The following is a 14,966-nucleotide window of genomic DNA, read 5'->3' as shown; positions in this document are numbered from 1 at the left end:
TTTCCTGGTAAGACTCAAGAAACAGACACCCAGGGAAGCAAGTGGGGGCGAGGCTGAAAGCTAATCGGCTACAATCTCTTCAGCTTGCTAACAGCACATTGCTGAGAGGACACGATGAGAGGACAGCAGCACTATCCGAGAAGACTCGGGAATGATTACAGTGTACTTGTTACAGTGTTAAAACTATGGACCCTATCCTCCACCTTACACCTGCACTGTTTGAACAGCAGCGCTGCTTATGAATATCTCTACGCCGATGGGCGCGGTGGTCTCGAAATGAGGGGTGTTCAGGTAGATTTCTGGGGTATTGCTGCTGTCAGACGTTCATTGCTATCTTGGCAATGAATTGTCAACACAGGCGTGTGCACCCCCCTCACGCTTTACACCACTGACATAGCAACCCGCCAAAGTCAGTCAGACCGCACCTGGCTCTTAAAGGGAACGGCGAGCGACACGCTAATTGGTTTATTACTGCACATTACACCAAAAACACACCCATGATTCATTAACACACTTAGTACATGACTTTTGAGCGTTTCGAGCCGTGCAAGGTCTACTTTTCCCGTCGTTACAATAGCAAAGACACACCAACACGCCCTAAAACAAGCTGCACGTTTGACGGCTCACCAAAAGATCGCTAAAATAGGGCCCTTACTATAAAACTATAATATTTGGGTTCTGTGAGCCGTCGCCAGCATCGTAATCCGGCTAACAGAAGCAGAGTTATCTGTAATTTTAATTGGTTTGTTTTATTCTAAGGTAAAATAACAGGGTGGTAATTGGTAGAGGTGGGTGATATGGTAAAATATGATATTGCGATTTTTAAGGACATTTTCAAGATACATGATATTAATTGCGATACACATGATTACAGACTAAATACAGCAGTAGCAACAAATTCTTAAAAACTAATATTCAGATATCCTGGTGGTTAATCTTTAAGGTGTTTTTTAAGCACTGACCGTATCCTGAATATGCTTAGAAAGGCGTATTGTGTGTCATGGTAACAAAATTGAGCACAATATGATAAAATATCTTCATCATTCATCATATCTTCCCTACTAAATTATTCCTGTTAAATTGCCCCCCTTAAATATTGAGCATTTTTCACCCCAGCCAAAGTCACATACTTACTGTTTATGCTTTAAAAACAACGTAAATTACTCAATAAATGAGTTCTATGGCACTTTTAAGCTGTTGAAGTTGAAGCAGCATCATCTATCAGTATAATAGCCGAGCTGAGAAAGTGTTCCAGGTCCTGAAATTTTTAAACTGTCCCGTCCCAAGAGTTAACCATGTTCTGTCTTCTGCACCTTTTATACTTCTTTCTTATCCTCTGCATTTTTGTGTTTTTGTCTGCTAGTACTCCCAGTAGTCCCAGCTGAACAGCTTGACACCCTAAATGAATTCTGTCACTGTTTGCTCAGCATCTTTCCCATGCATATACTTTGCCGGTGTTCGGCTGCTGTGGATGAATGAATGGGTTCTCAGTGCTGCATTTGCTGTGCAGTCTTCAGAGGAATGTGACAAAATACCTTTCCAATCAAATTTGGACTCTTGGCAGCATCTTTTAAGCATTAGGTATTTTTAGAAAAGCTGAGAAAAGCTGGAAAAAACAAGAGTTTGTTTCTCTCCACAGAAAAATCCTGAACTTTCAGGACCTCGGGGCCCACCTGGAGAGGCAGCTGTCGGAAGATGAGCCCGCTGAGGACGGCACAGGTCAGCTTTATGCAGATTTTAATGCAGTTCATGCACTCTTTATGCCGGTTTGGTTCTAATAAAGAGCTATTTTCTTTGTAAAAGTTAGGGTTCACTCTCTGAGCTTCTTTACAAAAATGGCTCTTCATTGAATCAGAAATGGTTCTTTTGAGGAATCGCGTAAAGCACCTTCATTTATTCAAGAGTGTCGGGCCGTAGCCTCGGCCTTCTGCCATCTTTCAAAGTTCATGTGAACACAAACGTGTGTCGCCTTATCTTTGAGACATTTGGTTTTACACAAGCTAACCCAGGCAGTGCTCCTTCCATCATGCCAGATAAACAGGCAGGGACGACGGTGGCTTCTCTGCCTCTCCACTTGGGTGGCCAGCTTTGTGCTGGGCTATGGAAACCTCCCAACTACGGTGCTGCATCGGCAGCTCCGATCCATCCCAGCACCCAGCCTCTTAACGGGAGCTGGATGTAATGGCAGACGGGCACATAGGGCACTCGAGCTACGTTATGCTACAGCTTTAGCTTTAGCTCTCTATGTTGCTCAGACCCGAAGAGAGGGCAGAGCCATGTTGGACTTGTGATTGGTCAGGGCTATGCAGGCCTAAACCTGACCCACTTTTGGAAGCACCATTTCCACATGGAGAGGAGAGCTATTAGACTGGTATTATTTGGGAAGATGTTCATAAGAAATAGTTGTACAAGTACATTCACATTGGGGGCCCTGAGGAGCCAGATTCACTTTAAAATACAATCAGTATGTTACACTTCTGCAGATCAAGTGGATGGGCGACTCGGACCTTCTACTGTTGTCCTAGATCACACCAGTGGATTTGAAGGCCTGTTGTTTGTAGATGATGATCTCTTGGGGGTAAGACTTTTCATTTCTCAGTACTCCGGATTTATCGTTTTATATATTGATTAAAAATATCAGTCACCATAATCTAGTGGTGACATTGTATTGTCAGTCACCATTAAACATGGCAGTCACCATTAAACATTTGTTAATTTTATAAATAAATAAGTAAATATATACTATATATACAAACAATAAAATAAAATAAATGTATTTATTTATTTATTTATTTTTGGTAACCCTTTGGAGTCTATGCTAGTTGTTATTGGATAGTTATTGTTGTTTAGGTAGAGCTGGGCCATATGAAAAATTTTATATCACAATATTTAAAGACATTTTTTATTGTAAATATTTTATTTATTTATCGCAATATTTCATCATTTAGACAAACTGCACCAACAGCATAAAATAAAAATAAAAAACTGCTTTCCAAATACTCTACCATAGTGAGTACTGTGATTTTTACCCAAAATATGCTGCAAGATTGATTACACTCTTTTTAATGAAATGTGCAGCTTATCAGTGCTCTTTAAGCACTGACGATATCCACTATACACTTATAAAAGCATATTGTGTACAATGATGAGAAAAATTATCACGATACAATAAAATATTGTCATATTTCCCAGCTGTACGTTCAGGTCTATTTTATTGTTTAGCCATTTAAAAACAGACATACTCAAATAATTCTCAAAATAATTAGTTATTAGTTATAATTAGATCAACAGACCTTATCAGAATAGAATAAAGTATTTTAAACAAGTCTTTGACGTTTTTCCTTTCTTTCTGAAACGAAGGTCATTGGCCATAGCAATTTCAGCTCAATAAGGGCCACGACCTGTGTATACAAAGGTAATTCTTTATGCTATCTTTTACTAACAGTCCTGCATTTGACTTTTTCCAGCTGCAAAATAACGCCTCTCATTTCATAAACACTTTCAGGGAAATGGGTGTATGAGGTGCTCATCTCCTCTCAAGGGTTGATGCAAATAGGGTGGTGTACACTGAACTGTAGATTCAACCAGGAGGTATGTAGTCACGTTTGGACGTCAGTATTTTGGCACTATTATTTGTTTTACACATTTTTATTATTCAATTAGTTTAATTATTATTTTATTATGCTTTGTTAAATGTCATCTAATGCATTTACTAGCTGAATTTAATAAGTCCTAGCTGAAAGACAGTGCTGTAATAATAACAAAAGCAGTTAAGGGTTTGCAGATGTGATGAGAGTCACAGTATGGAGTAATATTATGGGAATGTATTTTTGGTCTAATCTCTAGGAAGGAGTTGGGGACACTCCGGACTCATATGCCTATGATGGCAACAGGGTTAGAAAATGGAATGTGACGACCACCAATTATGGCAAGGTGAGACCCTTGAGAACCATACACATACGTTTATGGATTTAGCCTTTTGGCCATGTTTTCTTTCCATTAGTTGTTTTCCTGTGAGTGTTGTCCTGTCATTGAATGTGTAATGCATGGAATCTACACTAATCTGTTGATTCTTCCTCCAGTCTTGGGCTGCAGGGGACATTGTTAGCTGTATGATAGACCTGGATGAAGGGACAATTACTTTTTGCCTGTAAGTAACTTTAATATATTAAAAAGTTGATATTTTAATACATGAGCCCTGTCCGAAACTGTGTGTCCCTATCCACTATCCCCTGCATGTGGAAATCCAGGTCACTCAATAGAGCACAGTTATAGGGAACAGACTTTTTATGAGTTAGTGACCGATTATGTGTGTGAGCTCACTGCTGCATCTGATGGTCGGTCTGCCTCAGAGGAGCTGCATGTGAATCTTCCCACCAGACAACGCTGTGGATTATGGGTATATATCATTTGTCCAGTATGTATTGGGGTGCATTGTGGGATCGTTAGAGTGCACTGAAAATGCGGCACTACATGTATACACTGTATAGTGAATAAGGGCACAGTTTTGGACACGGCTATAGTCCTACACAAATACAGTTAAAATACAAAATACAATTAAATTGCAGAATTAAATATGCAGATGTTTATAGTTAAAAGGTATTTAAAATATATGCAGCTGTAATAAGTAAAAAAAACAACAATGATGTACTATTGTTGTTTTATTTTGGTTGTTTGTTTGTTTATTTATTTATTTATGTATTATCTATCTATCTAACGCTCTCTCTCTCTCTCTCTCTCTCTATATATATATATATATATATATATATATATATATATATATATATATATATATATATATATATATTCTTTCCTTCCTTCCTTGCAGGAATGGACAGTCTCTCGGTACGGCTTTCAGTAATATCAAGATGGGCCCGGGAGTAGCATACTTCCCAGCTATCAGTCTCTCATTTAAAGAGTCTGTGGCCTTCAACTTTGGCAGCCGCCCTCTCAGATATCCTTTTCATCTGTTTTCATTGCTGGCCCTGTCCACATTTTCCTTTTTGCTCCAATATTAGTCTGTTTGACATGTGAAGTTTCCTTTTTTTGGTTGCGTACTGGAGCTTCAAGGCTAACGGAAGCTTGTCTCAAAGTTAAAGGGGCATTGTGGCCAAACTGAAAAATGTGACCATTAAGACATATGGTGTAAACCTCCCTACTAGCCGCCCTACAGACGCTCCATAATAACCTTGTGAAAAGATTTTCCTGCTTAATGACTAGAAAACTTCCTCGTGATGCATCTTAAAGGTGGGAGGAGCTTTTGAAAAGCTCTGTACGCTTTGGGTGGATTTTTGAGGGTGGGTTTTTTCCCATTAGCTTGCTAATGCAGAACGAAGCCATGGTTATAAGCTTCTGTCTGTTTTTACAATTGGGGAATCCCAGTGGTTCTGTGTTGTGCAATGCATATTGGGAAATGTAGTGTGTAGTGTTGCACTACTGAATATTACATAACCTGTACATGTATCGTATATAAATATCACATTAAATGCTTGTTTTAGGTCAGAATGCCCCTTTAAGTCCTTTCAAATGACTACAGACTCGATTATGTTGTCTCTGACACTGTGTGGCACCCTGTTATATCTAAAAGTAGACAGAAGTACTACCGGTTTGTCTATTGTCCGTTTTACCGTGTTGTCAGAACTCCGGCACGTGTGCAAACACGGCTCACGATGCACAGTGGTGGCTAGAAGCTTCCATTATTTCTAAGCAGTAGCATCATAGTTTCAGTGCAAAACATCTATAAACTATACACTTTCAAGGAGGTCCATTCTTTGGCTTTCCTTGACCACGCAGTCCTTCACGTACCCTGTGGAAGGCTACCTTCCTCTTCAGGACCCCCCAACTGCTGACCTCAACAAAGCCAACAGACTCTTGGGCTATATGAAGACTGTGCTTTCCACTGGTATAGACACTCAGGTACGCCTGAACCTCTTACCATGTTAATGCCCTTCTTCCTAAGTAGCTGGGTATGCTTTGGAAGTAACTAATGTTCCTTTTCTCTTGGTAAGGAGGAGAAGCTCACCGAACGAGACATTTCCTCTTGGCAACTTCAAGGAGAGCCCACCGTCCTGGTCACTCTAGCACACATCTTTAATCACTTCGCTCCTCTCATGGTTAGTATGTTCTTGAGCACCGTTTTTTTTCCAGTTGCTAGAGCATTTGTTTATCTCCAGGACAACAAACCTCTTTGACAATACTAGGTGTCCCAATACTTTTGTCCAGTTAGAAGCCAGGGCTTGTATATGGCTCCTGGTCATTTTAGAGGGTAAAAGGATAGTGGAATGTTTTTGCTGCTAAACATGAATTGTGCTTCAGAAGTTTGGTGTTGTATGGAGAACTGTGTGCTTGTACAGCAAAAATATATTTGGAACAAAGTGAAAAGATTTAAGATTGCTTTGAGAACCTCTGATCTGGTTTTTGGGCTCCCAGGATTGTATCTACAGATCTACAGAAGGTTCAGTGCCGTTATGAACTTGATCTATTAATAAGAATTCCAAGTATTCTGAGGAATGTTTAGCATAAAACTGTTGAATAGCTAGTATTCACGCTGCTGTAGTTAAAGCTCCATGTGTTTCAACGCCTGAGGGTGAAGAACACAAGAGACGTATAGAAACACATCACTAGCAATCAAGCAAGTGTGAAGCAGTAAAAAAGCCCCAGGCCAGACGAGATAAGCTGTTTTGTGTCCAGATCTTTCCATTAAACAGCAGGAAAAATAAGGCTGTCTGAGGAAGTTGTCTGTTTGCATTAGCTGTAGATCAGAGGTTCTAAAAGCAATCTTAAATCTTTTCATGGTCTGAGGATCCCTATCAGCGAATTGGCACTTGTTTCCAAATATATTTTGCTGTATAAGCACACAGTTCTCCATAAAACACCAAACTTCTGAAGCACAATTCATGTTTAGCAGCAAAAACACACTGCACTATCCTTTTACCCTCTAAAATGGCCAGGAGCCACAGACAAGCCCTGGCTTCCACTCCCCACTACACTGACTGGACAAAAGTATTGGGACAACTAGTATTGTAAAAGAGGTTTGTCCCGCTTTTGTATAGGAGTAACTGTCTCTACTGTCCAAGCAGGAAGGCTTTCTACTAGATTTTGGTGAATTGATGTGAGGATTTGATTGCATTCAGTGATAAAAGCACAAAACCACCTCCACCTCATCATCCCCATCTTCCTAACTCACCACCATCATTCCAGAGTACACAGCTCCACTGCTCCACAGCTCAAAACGCTGAAGTGGGGGTCTTACCCCTGTAGCCCATGCCTGACATTAGAAGGCATGAGACCAACAGGTTCACGTATGTCTGCTCCAAGGAGGCCTATTCTACTGTTCTGTTGGCAGTACCTCTCTACAGGGACTAGGCACATGTGTGCGCGGATGTGTGTGTGTGTGTGTGTGTGCATTTGCACATCTGTGTCGGCCTGTCAGCTCGGAGTCCACCCTGAAGTAGCTGACTGCATTCATTTGATCAGCTGCTCAAAACGAGTGTCTTCTGTGTGTTCCAGTGTAAAGTGTATCTGGTGGAAGACGTGCTGATGAACTTCCTGCTGGGCATTTTGGAGGGTGGTGGCTCTGTGGATGAACATCCGCTAATCCAGCAGCTGCTAGACCTCTTCTGGCTGCTCATGGAGGTGAGGAGAGCACAGTGTTTACAGAGCATCTGTATGAGCATCGTCCGCTGTGGATCTTCAACTGTCTGATTATGTGAAAATTCACGTATTCAACACAAAGATCATCAGTTGTTTATTGACTATTTATTCTAGTAAACAATATGACCATAAGCGTACTAACTAAATCCTAACTTAGGAACTGTTTCAGGCCATTTATTTCTTCTTGACACCTGCAAGTAGGGGTGTGCGATATGTATCGCCTATGATAATATCTTGCTTTAACAATGTGTGAGCAGACATTATCGAGTATGTCATTCACTTTGTGGAAACCACTCAAAAACACGCCTTAAGAGTTCACATATTCACTGCACCCGTTAGCCTGACAAGACAGACTACTAGACAGCCCGCTAGCATAGCCTACAAGTTCACTGCAACACAAGCTAGTGAACAAACCGCGCTCTGAGACAAAACACAGGCACCAACACCCTATAATGTTAGATTTAGCTGCTGGACCTGGCTCGTCTTCACTAGCCTGGAGGTGTGTTTCATGCTTTGAAAACACAGAGGTCTCTCAAAAGGCTGCCTTCTGCAAACCATGGCTTATTTCACCATCTGCGAACTAACCTCCATGCTGAATATGAAGATTATTAAAAACACCAGGAGTCCGCTGCTCACTACAAGTCGAAACCAACCAAGCACCTGTTGGACTGTAATCTGTGACCGTCGTATTCTGTGAGCTCAGTGGTGGTTTCTGAGATTTCTACTTGTGTGCAGTCACGTATTCTGACAGACAGACATTATCAGATTATATGACTGCTCTGTTTCTATTAGAAGTGTAGAGGGGGGACAAAATGTGCTGCCGGCAGAAAGTGTGACCCTGTGTACTTGTATAAGAAACAGTGCAGCTACGTCATTTACAGTTTAAGATGTTCAGATGTTTAAACATACATAAAATAAAATGATAATGTAAATAAATAACATGAAATAAAAATATAATGTAATATAAAAATGGTACGTTCATATTAAATTACAATTTAATGTATTTCTTTTATGTAAAAATGTGAAAAAGTATTATTTTTACTTGATTGCTTCAGTTTTAAGTAAATAAATAAGTAGAACAAGCTAGCGCAATGCAAGACTTTTACAAACACATTTTGAAGGATGAAAAGTATTGTCTAATTGTCTAATCATTATCAGCAGAATCCCCAAAAATATTGAGATATAATTTGTTTTTGTCAATATCGCACACCCCTACGTGCCATTACCATGCATTTTGCATCCGGATAGTATCTAGATTCATTTTGGCCGGATTCTGTTTACACTTAAACTTAAATGCTTCCCCAGTGAGGCCAGATCCAGATCCGATTTTACCTTCCTGCATAAAAAGTCACACCAGCACGTACATCATTTCTGTTTTACTGCAGAATCCAGAAATCCCAGTCTGTGTCGCATACGTTCTCACCACAGGAAATATCCTGTGTGGTTTAGGCCAGAGGCACGGCATGACCCACTGTGGAAATTTACCTGCTCTATTCACACATAAGTGTAAATAAAGTCTAGGTTACCGTGCAGATCTGAAAGAAGCTATGGGAGTCTAGTATTATTTAGAGTTCTCCTCATATCAACACCTGGTTTGGAGGTAAATCAGGGCTTAATGATGGTAAATCAGGTGAGCTGCTGCTGCTGCTGCTGCTGCTGCTGATGATGATGATGATGATGATGATAATGACAGAATTGAACACATACAGCCACACTGTACTGGCTGGACTGGGGCGTCCAGGAGAAACCTGGAACCAAGCCTTGTTTTTCAGACTAGCTCACAAGATCTCAACTACTCAACTACAGCTCCTCCAGGACATGGTGCAATATTTAACAACAGCCAGCAGCAGCAAATACAGAGCAGATTCTACAGTGAACTATAGAGAGTGCTGCTGTACAATAGACCATACAAAACACTGCACAATAGACTATACAGCCGTATACAACAGGGCAGTAGATACTGGACGATGTGGGCATACCTTTTATATGTGTATTATTATTATCAGTAGTCTGGAACATTGTCAGAAGTGCAGGCCATTGTACAGATGCAGGGTGTCTGTGCATATACAGTTTAGTAAGTGTGATAGCTGATGTGTAAAATGACCAAGTTCAGCAGAAGACTGAAGAAGAGGAATGGAGATCAAGCAGTTGAGTCTGATTGCAACTAATGGACCTACAGGCAGAATTTTTCGCCAGCTGTCTGATTGCCTGGAGAAGAAGCTGTTCAGGTCTTTGAGGCCTCGTTCACACCTGGTATTGATATGCTCTGGATCTGGGGTGATCCGATCACAAATGATTGCCAAAAAGCACAGCTGTCTACACCTGGAATTTTAAATGAGCTTTGCTGTCGGGGACGCTTTGAGATGCTTTGGTGTTCACACGGCAAAAATAACATGACCATATGCATCTCTGAACACCTACGAATGTGGTTTGATGATTGGATTGTAATGCATCCTAGAGAGGCACTGTATCCCGTTCACTCATGTATCTAGTGCTGGCCACTTATGATCAGAACCCCCCAGGATGCATGTTCATGCCAGGGCCTCAGTTTGAAGAAATTGGCCTGTAGCTTACTGAAGACTTCTGAAGGCTGAGAGAGAAATGCTTGATCTTGAGAAGCTTGACCTTGACCGCCCACAGCATCTCTAAATTGCATTACATCCAGACCAGCGGCACGCCCTCCTACCACTGCTACCTGTTTAATGACCATGTTAAAACCTAAATGGACTCTTAACTATCTTCCATTATTAATATCACCACTATTAACTATCTACACCATGATTATTATATTATGATTATGATCAGAGCCGTTCAACAGTTTAGATGGTTTGGTCATTTTTATCAATAATTTCTAAATAGTTCTGATCAGAGGAGGGCGGGTCGGGTTCCCCTTGTGAGTCTTCCAAGTTCCTCCCAAGGTTTCTTCCTCCAGCTCTGAGGGAGTTTTTCCTTGCCACTGTTGCCGTTGGGGCTCACTGGGGGTCTTTGATCCTTCATATGTTCTTTCTTTCTTGTCTGTCTTTTACTAATTACTAATTATGTAAAGCTGCTTTGTGACGACAACAGTTGTAAAAGCTATACAAATAAATTTGGCACTATGGAATTTAATCAATAGAGATGCACCGATACCACTTTTTCCTTTCCGATATCGATATTTGCAGATACAGATTACTGATACCAACTCTGACTTTAATCTTAAATCTGACATTTGTAGTGTTCTTCTTCTGTTGACCCCATGTCTTTTTCTCTCTGGCAGGACTTTGAGGTCAACGAGTGCCTGAAGCAGTTGATGATGTCCTTGCTGAGGGCTTACCGCTTCTCCCCCATCATCCCTGACCTGGGCTTCCAGGTAACCCTGCCATTTTCTTATAAGTCCCTCTTCATTGCAATACCCTACACACCGTTTCACACTAGTGTGAAATGGCACATTCAACTCTAAATATAGTCTCAGTTTAAGGTTACTGTCATTATCCTAGTACAGGCTTGTTCAGTGCAGTGAAACACTGTTAGGGCAAATCTCTGGGACAGTAACGGGTCTTCTTCTAACGTCTTCTATGCCTTGTGAAAAGCCTGGGTTGCACTTGCCGATTTTTACCCTGGTTTTAGCCTCGATTGTCAGTCTGACCGTCTGAGTCTGTGCCAATTGTGTCTAGTCTGCAGATTTCCCGTCAGTCTGAGTCGTCAGTTGGAGAGAGAATCGCTAACAGTTTGAAGGTCGCAGCCTCTGATTTTTGGCCTCCTTGGCGTTCTATCTGATCCCAAATAAGGTCTAATAAGGGTGAAAGAACAGCATTTACTGGTTGAGTAACTGCAATAACAGCCGTGTAGTGTACCCAGGGTTTAACACAAGCTAAATCGGTTATCTGCTTGAAGGGTAGTTCAACAAAGGTCTCTTTGATGGTGAGTCACGGGTCAGGAGCACATATGTAGTCCAGCTATTCTCATCAGCTGAGAATGTGTTACATCAGAGCTATGTATAGTTTCTTTACATAGCCCAGCCCTGCAGAAGATGCCCTGTAGATGAATGCATCTGAGGCAGTGTATGCTTAGCAAGTGCTTTTAGTAGGTAATCATGTTTTGGAGGTCTTTAAGGTTATCTGAAGGATGCAGTAATGCTCTGGTCAGCAACCTTGGACTGGCTGCACTGCACTAATAGACCTTATTAAACCTGACACACTGCATGTCCAGATATTTGTGGACACCCCTTCTAATGAATGCATTCAGCTACTTTAAGTTGCTTCCTGTGCACTGACACAGATGTGCAAATGCACACACAGAGCTTGTCTCGTACTGCCAATAGAATATGACTGTCTGGAGCAGATAAGTATGTCTAGCAGATAAGTGCCTATTGGCACCATGCCTAATGCCAGGTGTGGGCTATAGAGGTGAGTAAAGCCCCTCAATATTGAGAGATGTGGAGGAGTGGAACTGTGTTCTCTGGAATGATGATGGTGCTCTATCCTGGTCCATCCTTGGGATCAGGTGGGGTGGTGATCATCCAAAAACCTGACCTCGTTAACGCTCTTCTTGCTGAATGCAATCAAATCCTCACAGCAATGCTGCTCCAAAATCTAGTGGAGACATCTAGTTGCTCCAACAAAAGCAGGATAAACTCTTTTTAATATATAAATAACTTTTCAAATTTCAGAAGAAACTGAGTGAATGAGCAGGTGTCCCAATACTTTTGTCCATATAGTGTTGGTGGAATCCCCATTCTTAAACTATATCTTCTCTTTTTTTTCTCTTATAGATTCATTACCTGCGCTTAACCACTGCCATCCTACGTCATGAGAAGTCTCGAAAATACCTCCTGAGCAACGTGCTATATCCTTTCCTTAGCACTACCTTGGAAATAATAGGGCCTCTTCACAGGACGATGACCCCTTTAGTCAACAGGGAAGCACTTGACCAGATAACTAGTCATGTAGAATAGGAGTTATAATAGTAATAGTATATTAATAAAGCACATTCCATGACGAGCCAGTGCAAATTAAGAGTGTCTGAAAGCTCCTTAACAGCAGCACGTTTGATGTCCTGCGCTCTGTAGTGTTCTTCTACATTAAGACACCTCTGAGGGTGAAGGAGGCTGGCCTGGAGGAGCTCATCCCCACCACGTGGTGGCCAACACGCTTCGACAAAGAGGTGAGGGCTCAGACACGCCAGACATTTTCAGTGACTAGGGATACGTCCACACGGCAGGTAAGGGTGTGTTTCTACTTGTCAGCTTTGGATCCATTAAAATGAACCCTGGTGCGATTGCCCTAACACGTGGGCCGAGACCGCCTGAGCAGGTGGGCCTCGGTCCGCTCCTAAATGAACTCTGGCACGCTTTGTTTGATGTATGAACACAGTACGAACCAGAGTCATGCACGGGCTCGGGGTCACTCCTGCCCACTAAATCCAGTACCAACCCTGCCCGCTCGCTACACTTACATCGTGCTATCCGCATCTGCCCGCTTCATCACGTGTGAATCTTGGTGCAGACCTGTCCATGTTCCTGTGCTTGAACTTCTTCTGTCTAACGCTTTAGTTGCTTTAGTGGGGCTGTGTCCCAAACCACACAACTCCAATTCAACTCAACTTTCCTTTTTCAAATACCCTTGATTTAAAAAACAAAAAAACAAAAAAAAACAAAAAACAAAACAAAGAATGAGCAGGTGTCCCAATACTTTTGCCCATATAGTGTAGATCAATGATCTTAATGAAGAACGCTTTTTAAGGTGTAATATAAGTACTATTATCCATAATTAAATTACTTTATGGGCTAATTCAAGCTTTATGTCCATTAACCCTCTTCGAACACACACTTTTTAAAAATTTATTAATTTATTTTGATTATAAAATTGCAGTTTTCCGAAATGTGCTTGCGATTTTGCCAGAATTGCATGATACGTGGACCAATAGAAATGCTCCAAAATGACTTCTTCCAAACCTTGTAGTGGCCTGTGGTGTAGGTGATGATGGAGGCTCATTCACCTGTGATGTTGTTATCTCCATCAGGGCAAGGATGAGAAGGACCTGAGACATGAGACTGCAGAGGAGAGACTGAGGCGCCGGGCGTATGAGCGCGGCTGTCAGAGACTCAAGAAGAGGATTGAAGGTATCACACACACACACACACACACATTACACATATACACACACACACACACACACACATTACACACATTACACATATACACACACACACACATAAATCTTCAATGCCAGCTGACAACCGAATTCTTGTAGTTCACTGACTCAGCCCTGCTCTGTGTGTGTGTGTGTGTGTGTGTGTGTGTGTGTGTGTGTGTGTTTATCTCTGTCTCTGTCTCTGTGAGTAGTGGTGGAGGAGCTCCAGGTTCAGATCCTGAGGCTGATGCTAAACAACAAGGACAAAGGGACGGTACGTTTACCCAGTGGCCATGTTTATGACGCTTTGCTGACACCAGCATCACAGCTGCACTTTTTTTAACGGAGCATCTTGTCTCCGTCCTTGTTGACATTGTGCTGGAAAAGTGTTATCCTGCACATGAAGAGCGATAACGACGTCTTTCTTTATTTTCTTTGACCATAACAGTGTCATAAACAGCCACAGTTATGGTAACAGGAGCAATTTTCTTCCTCAGTTCTGAGCTTGGACTGATGTCAGTTTAAATAACTGTGGTCACACAGTAAGGGATACAAACTGGGGGTTTATTTAAGATCTGTTCTTTATACATTAAGCGCTGGCCAGATGATGGCGTTTGCATTTGAGTACATTCACTATGTGTCTGGCCTAGGGGTTAAGGGTTAAGTGCCCAGCTGTATTTCTCCTTCTCTCCTCTGCAGGGGGAAGCCTCTCGCTACATCTTCCTCAACAAATTCCGCAAGTTCCTTCAGGAGAACGCAAGCAACCGAGGGGTAAGAGCTCCAAGAAATTCCTAGCCGTTCACTTTTTCAGATCTCCAACACGCCTGAGCTGCTCAGAGCCTCCACACGTGGGGATCTGCGCAATATACCAGTGTTTTGATTTGCAGTGTTTCATCAATGTTTATTAAACAATGCTGTCGCTGTCGCAGAGTACATCTGGTCTTTGCCAAAAGGGTCGTGTACTCCCTGCCTTGCCCAGCTTCCAGTAATAATGGCGTCAATAAATCGAAAGCGGCTGTCAGCCGGCCGCCTTGGACTGCGTTCAGCACATTTCCGGCTCCTTATCAGCAACAGAAATAGCAATGCTGAAATGTCCTCTTGCTCAATTTTCCTCTAACTTTGAAGCGTTTACTGGATTTCCAGAGCTGCAGAGTTAGGGGTGCAGTCAGGTCAAACAGTCGCAAACCATTTTTCCCTCTGAC

The 14,966-nt window shown here is 41.8% G+C and overlaps 1 protein-coding gene across 1 annotated transcript in view; it reads left to right on the top strand.

The window, feature by feature from the left end:
* The window catches only part of rnf123 (ring finger protein 123), a 176,115-nt gene that overhangs the window by 5,058 nt on the left and 156,091 nt on the right, over positions 1-14,966 (top strand). The window contains exons 4-19 of the mRNA XM_072665512.1: positions 1,640-1,719; positions 2,484-2,578; positions 3,361-3,415; positions 3,506-3,591; positions 3,847-3,933; positions 4,083-4,150; positions 4,829-4,954; positions 5,802-5,916; positions 6,009-6,113; positions 7,510-7,635; positions 10,910-11,002; positions 12,404-12,474; positions 12,675-12,795; positions 13,654-13,753; positions 13,977-14,038; positions 14,464-14,535. Coding sequence (XP_072521613.1) covers positions 1,640-1,719; positions 2,484-2,578; positions 3,361-3,415; positions 3,506-3,591; positions 3,847-3,933; positions 4,083-4,150; positions 4,829-4,954; positions 5,802-5,916; positions 6,009-6,113; positions 7,510-7,635; positions 10,910-11,002; positions 12,404-12,474; positions 12,675-12,795; positions 13,654-13,753; positions 13,977-14,038; positions 14,464-14,535 — 1,462 coding nt within the window. The remainder of the gene's footprint in view (positions 1-1,639; positions 1,720-2,483; positions 2,579-3,360; positions 3,416-3,505; positions 3,592-3,846; positions 3,934-4,082; positions 4,151-4,828; positions 4,955-5,801; positions 5,917-6,008; positions 6,114-7,509; positions 7,636-10,909; positions 11,003-12,403; positions 12,475-12,674; positions 12,796-13,653; positions 13,754-13,976; positions 14,039-14,463; positions 14,536-14,966) is intronic.

Source organism: Salminus brasiliensis, chromosome 21, assembly GCF_030463535.1.
Source record: "Salminus brasiliensis chromosome 21, fSalBra1.hap2, whole genome shotgun sequence".
NCBI classification, from domain to species: Eukaryota; Metazoa; Chordata; class Actinopteri; order Characiformes; family Bryconidae; genus Salminus; species Salminus brasiliensis.
This window is presented reverse-complemented; position numbering and strand designations above follow the sequence as displayed.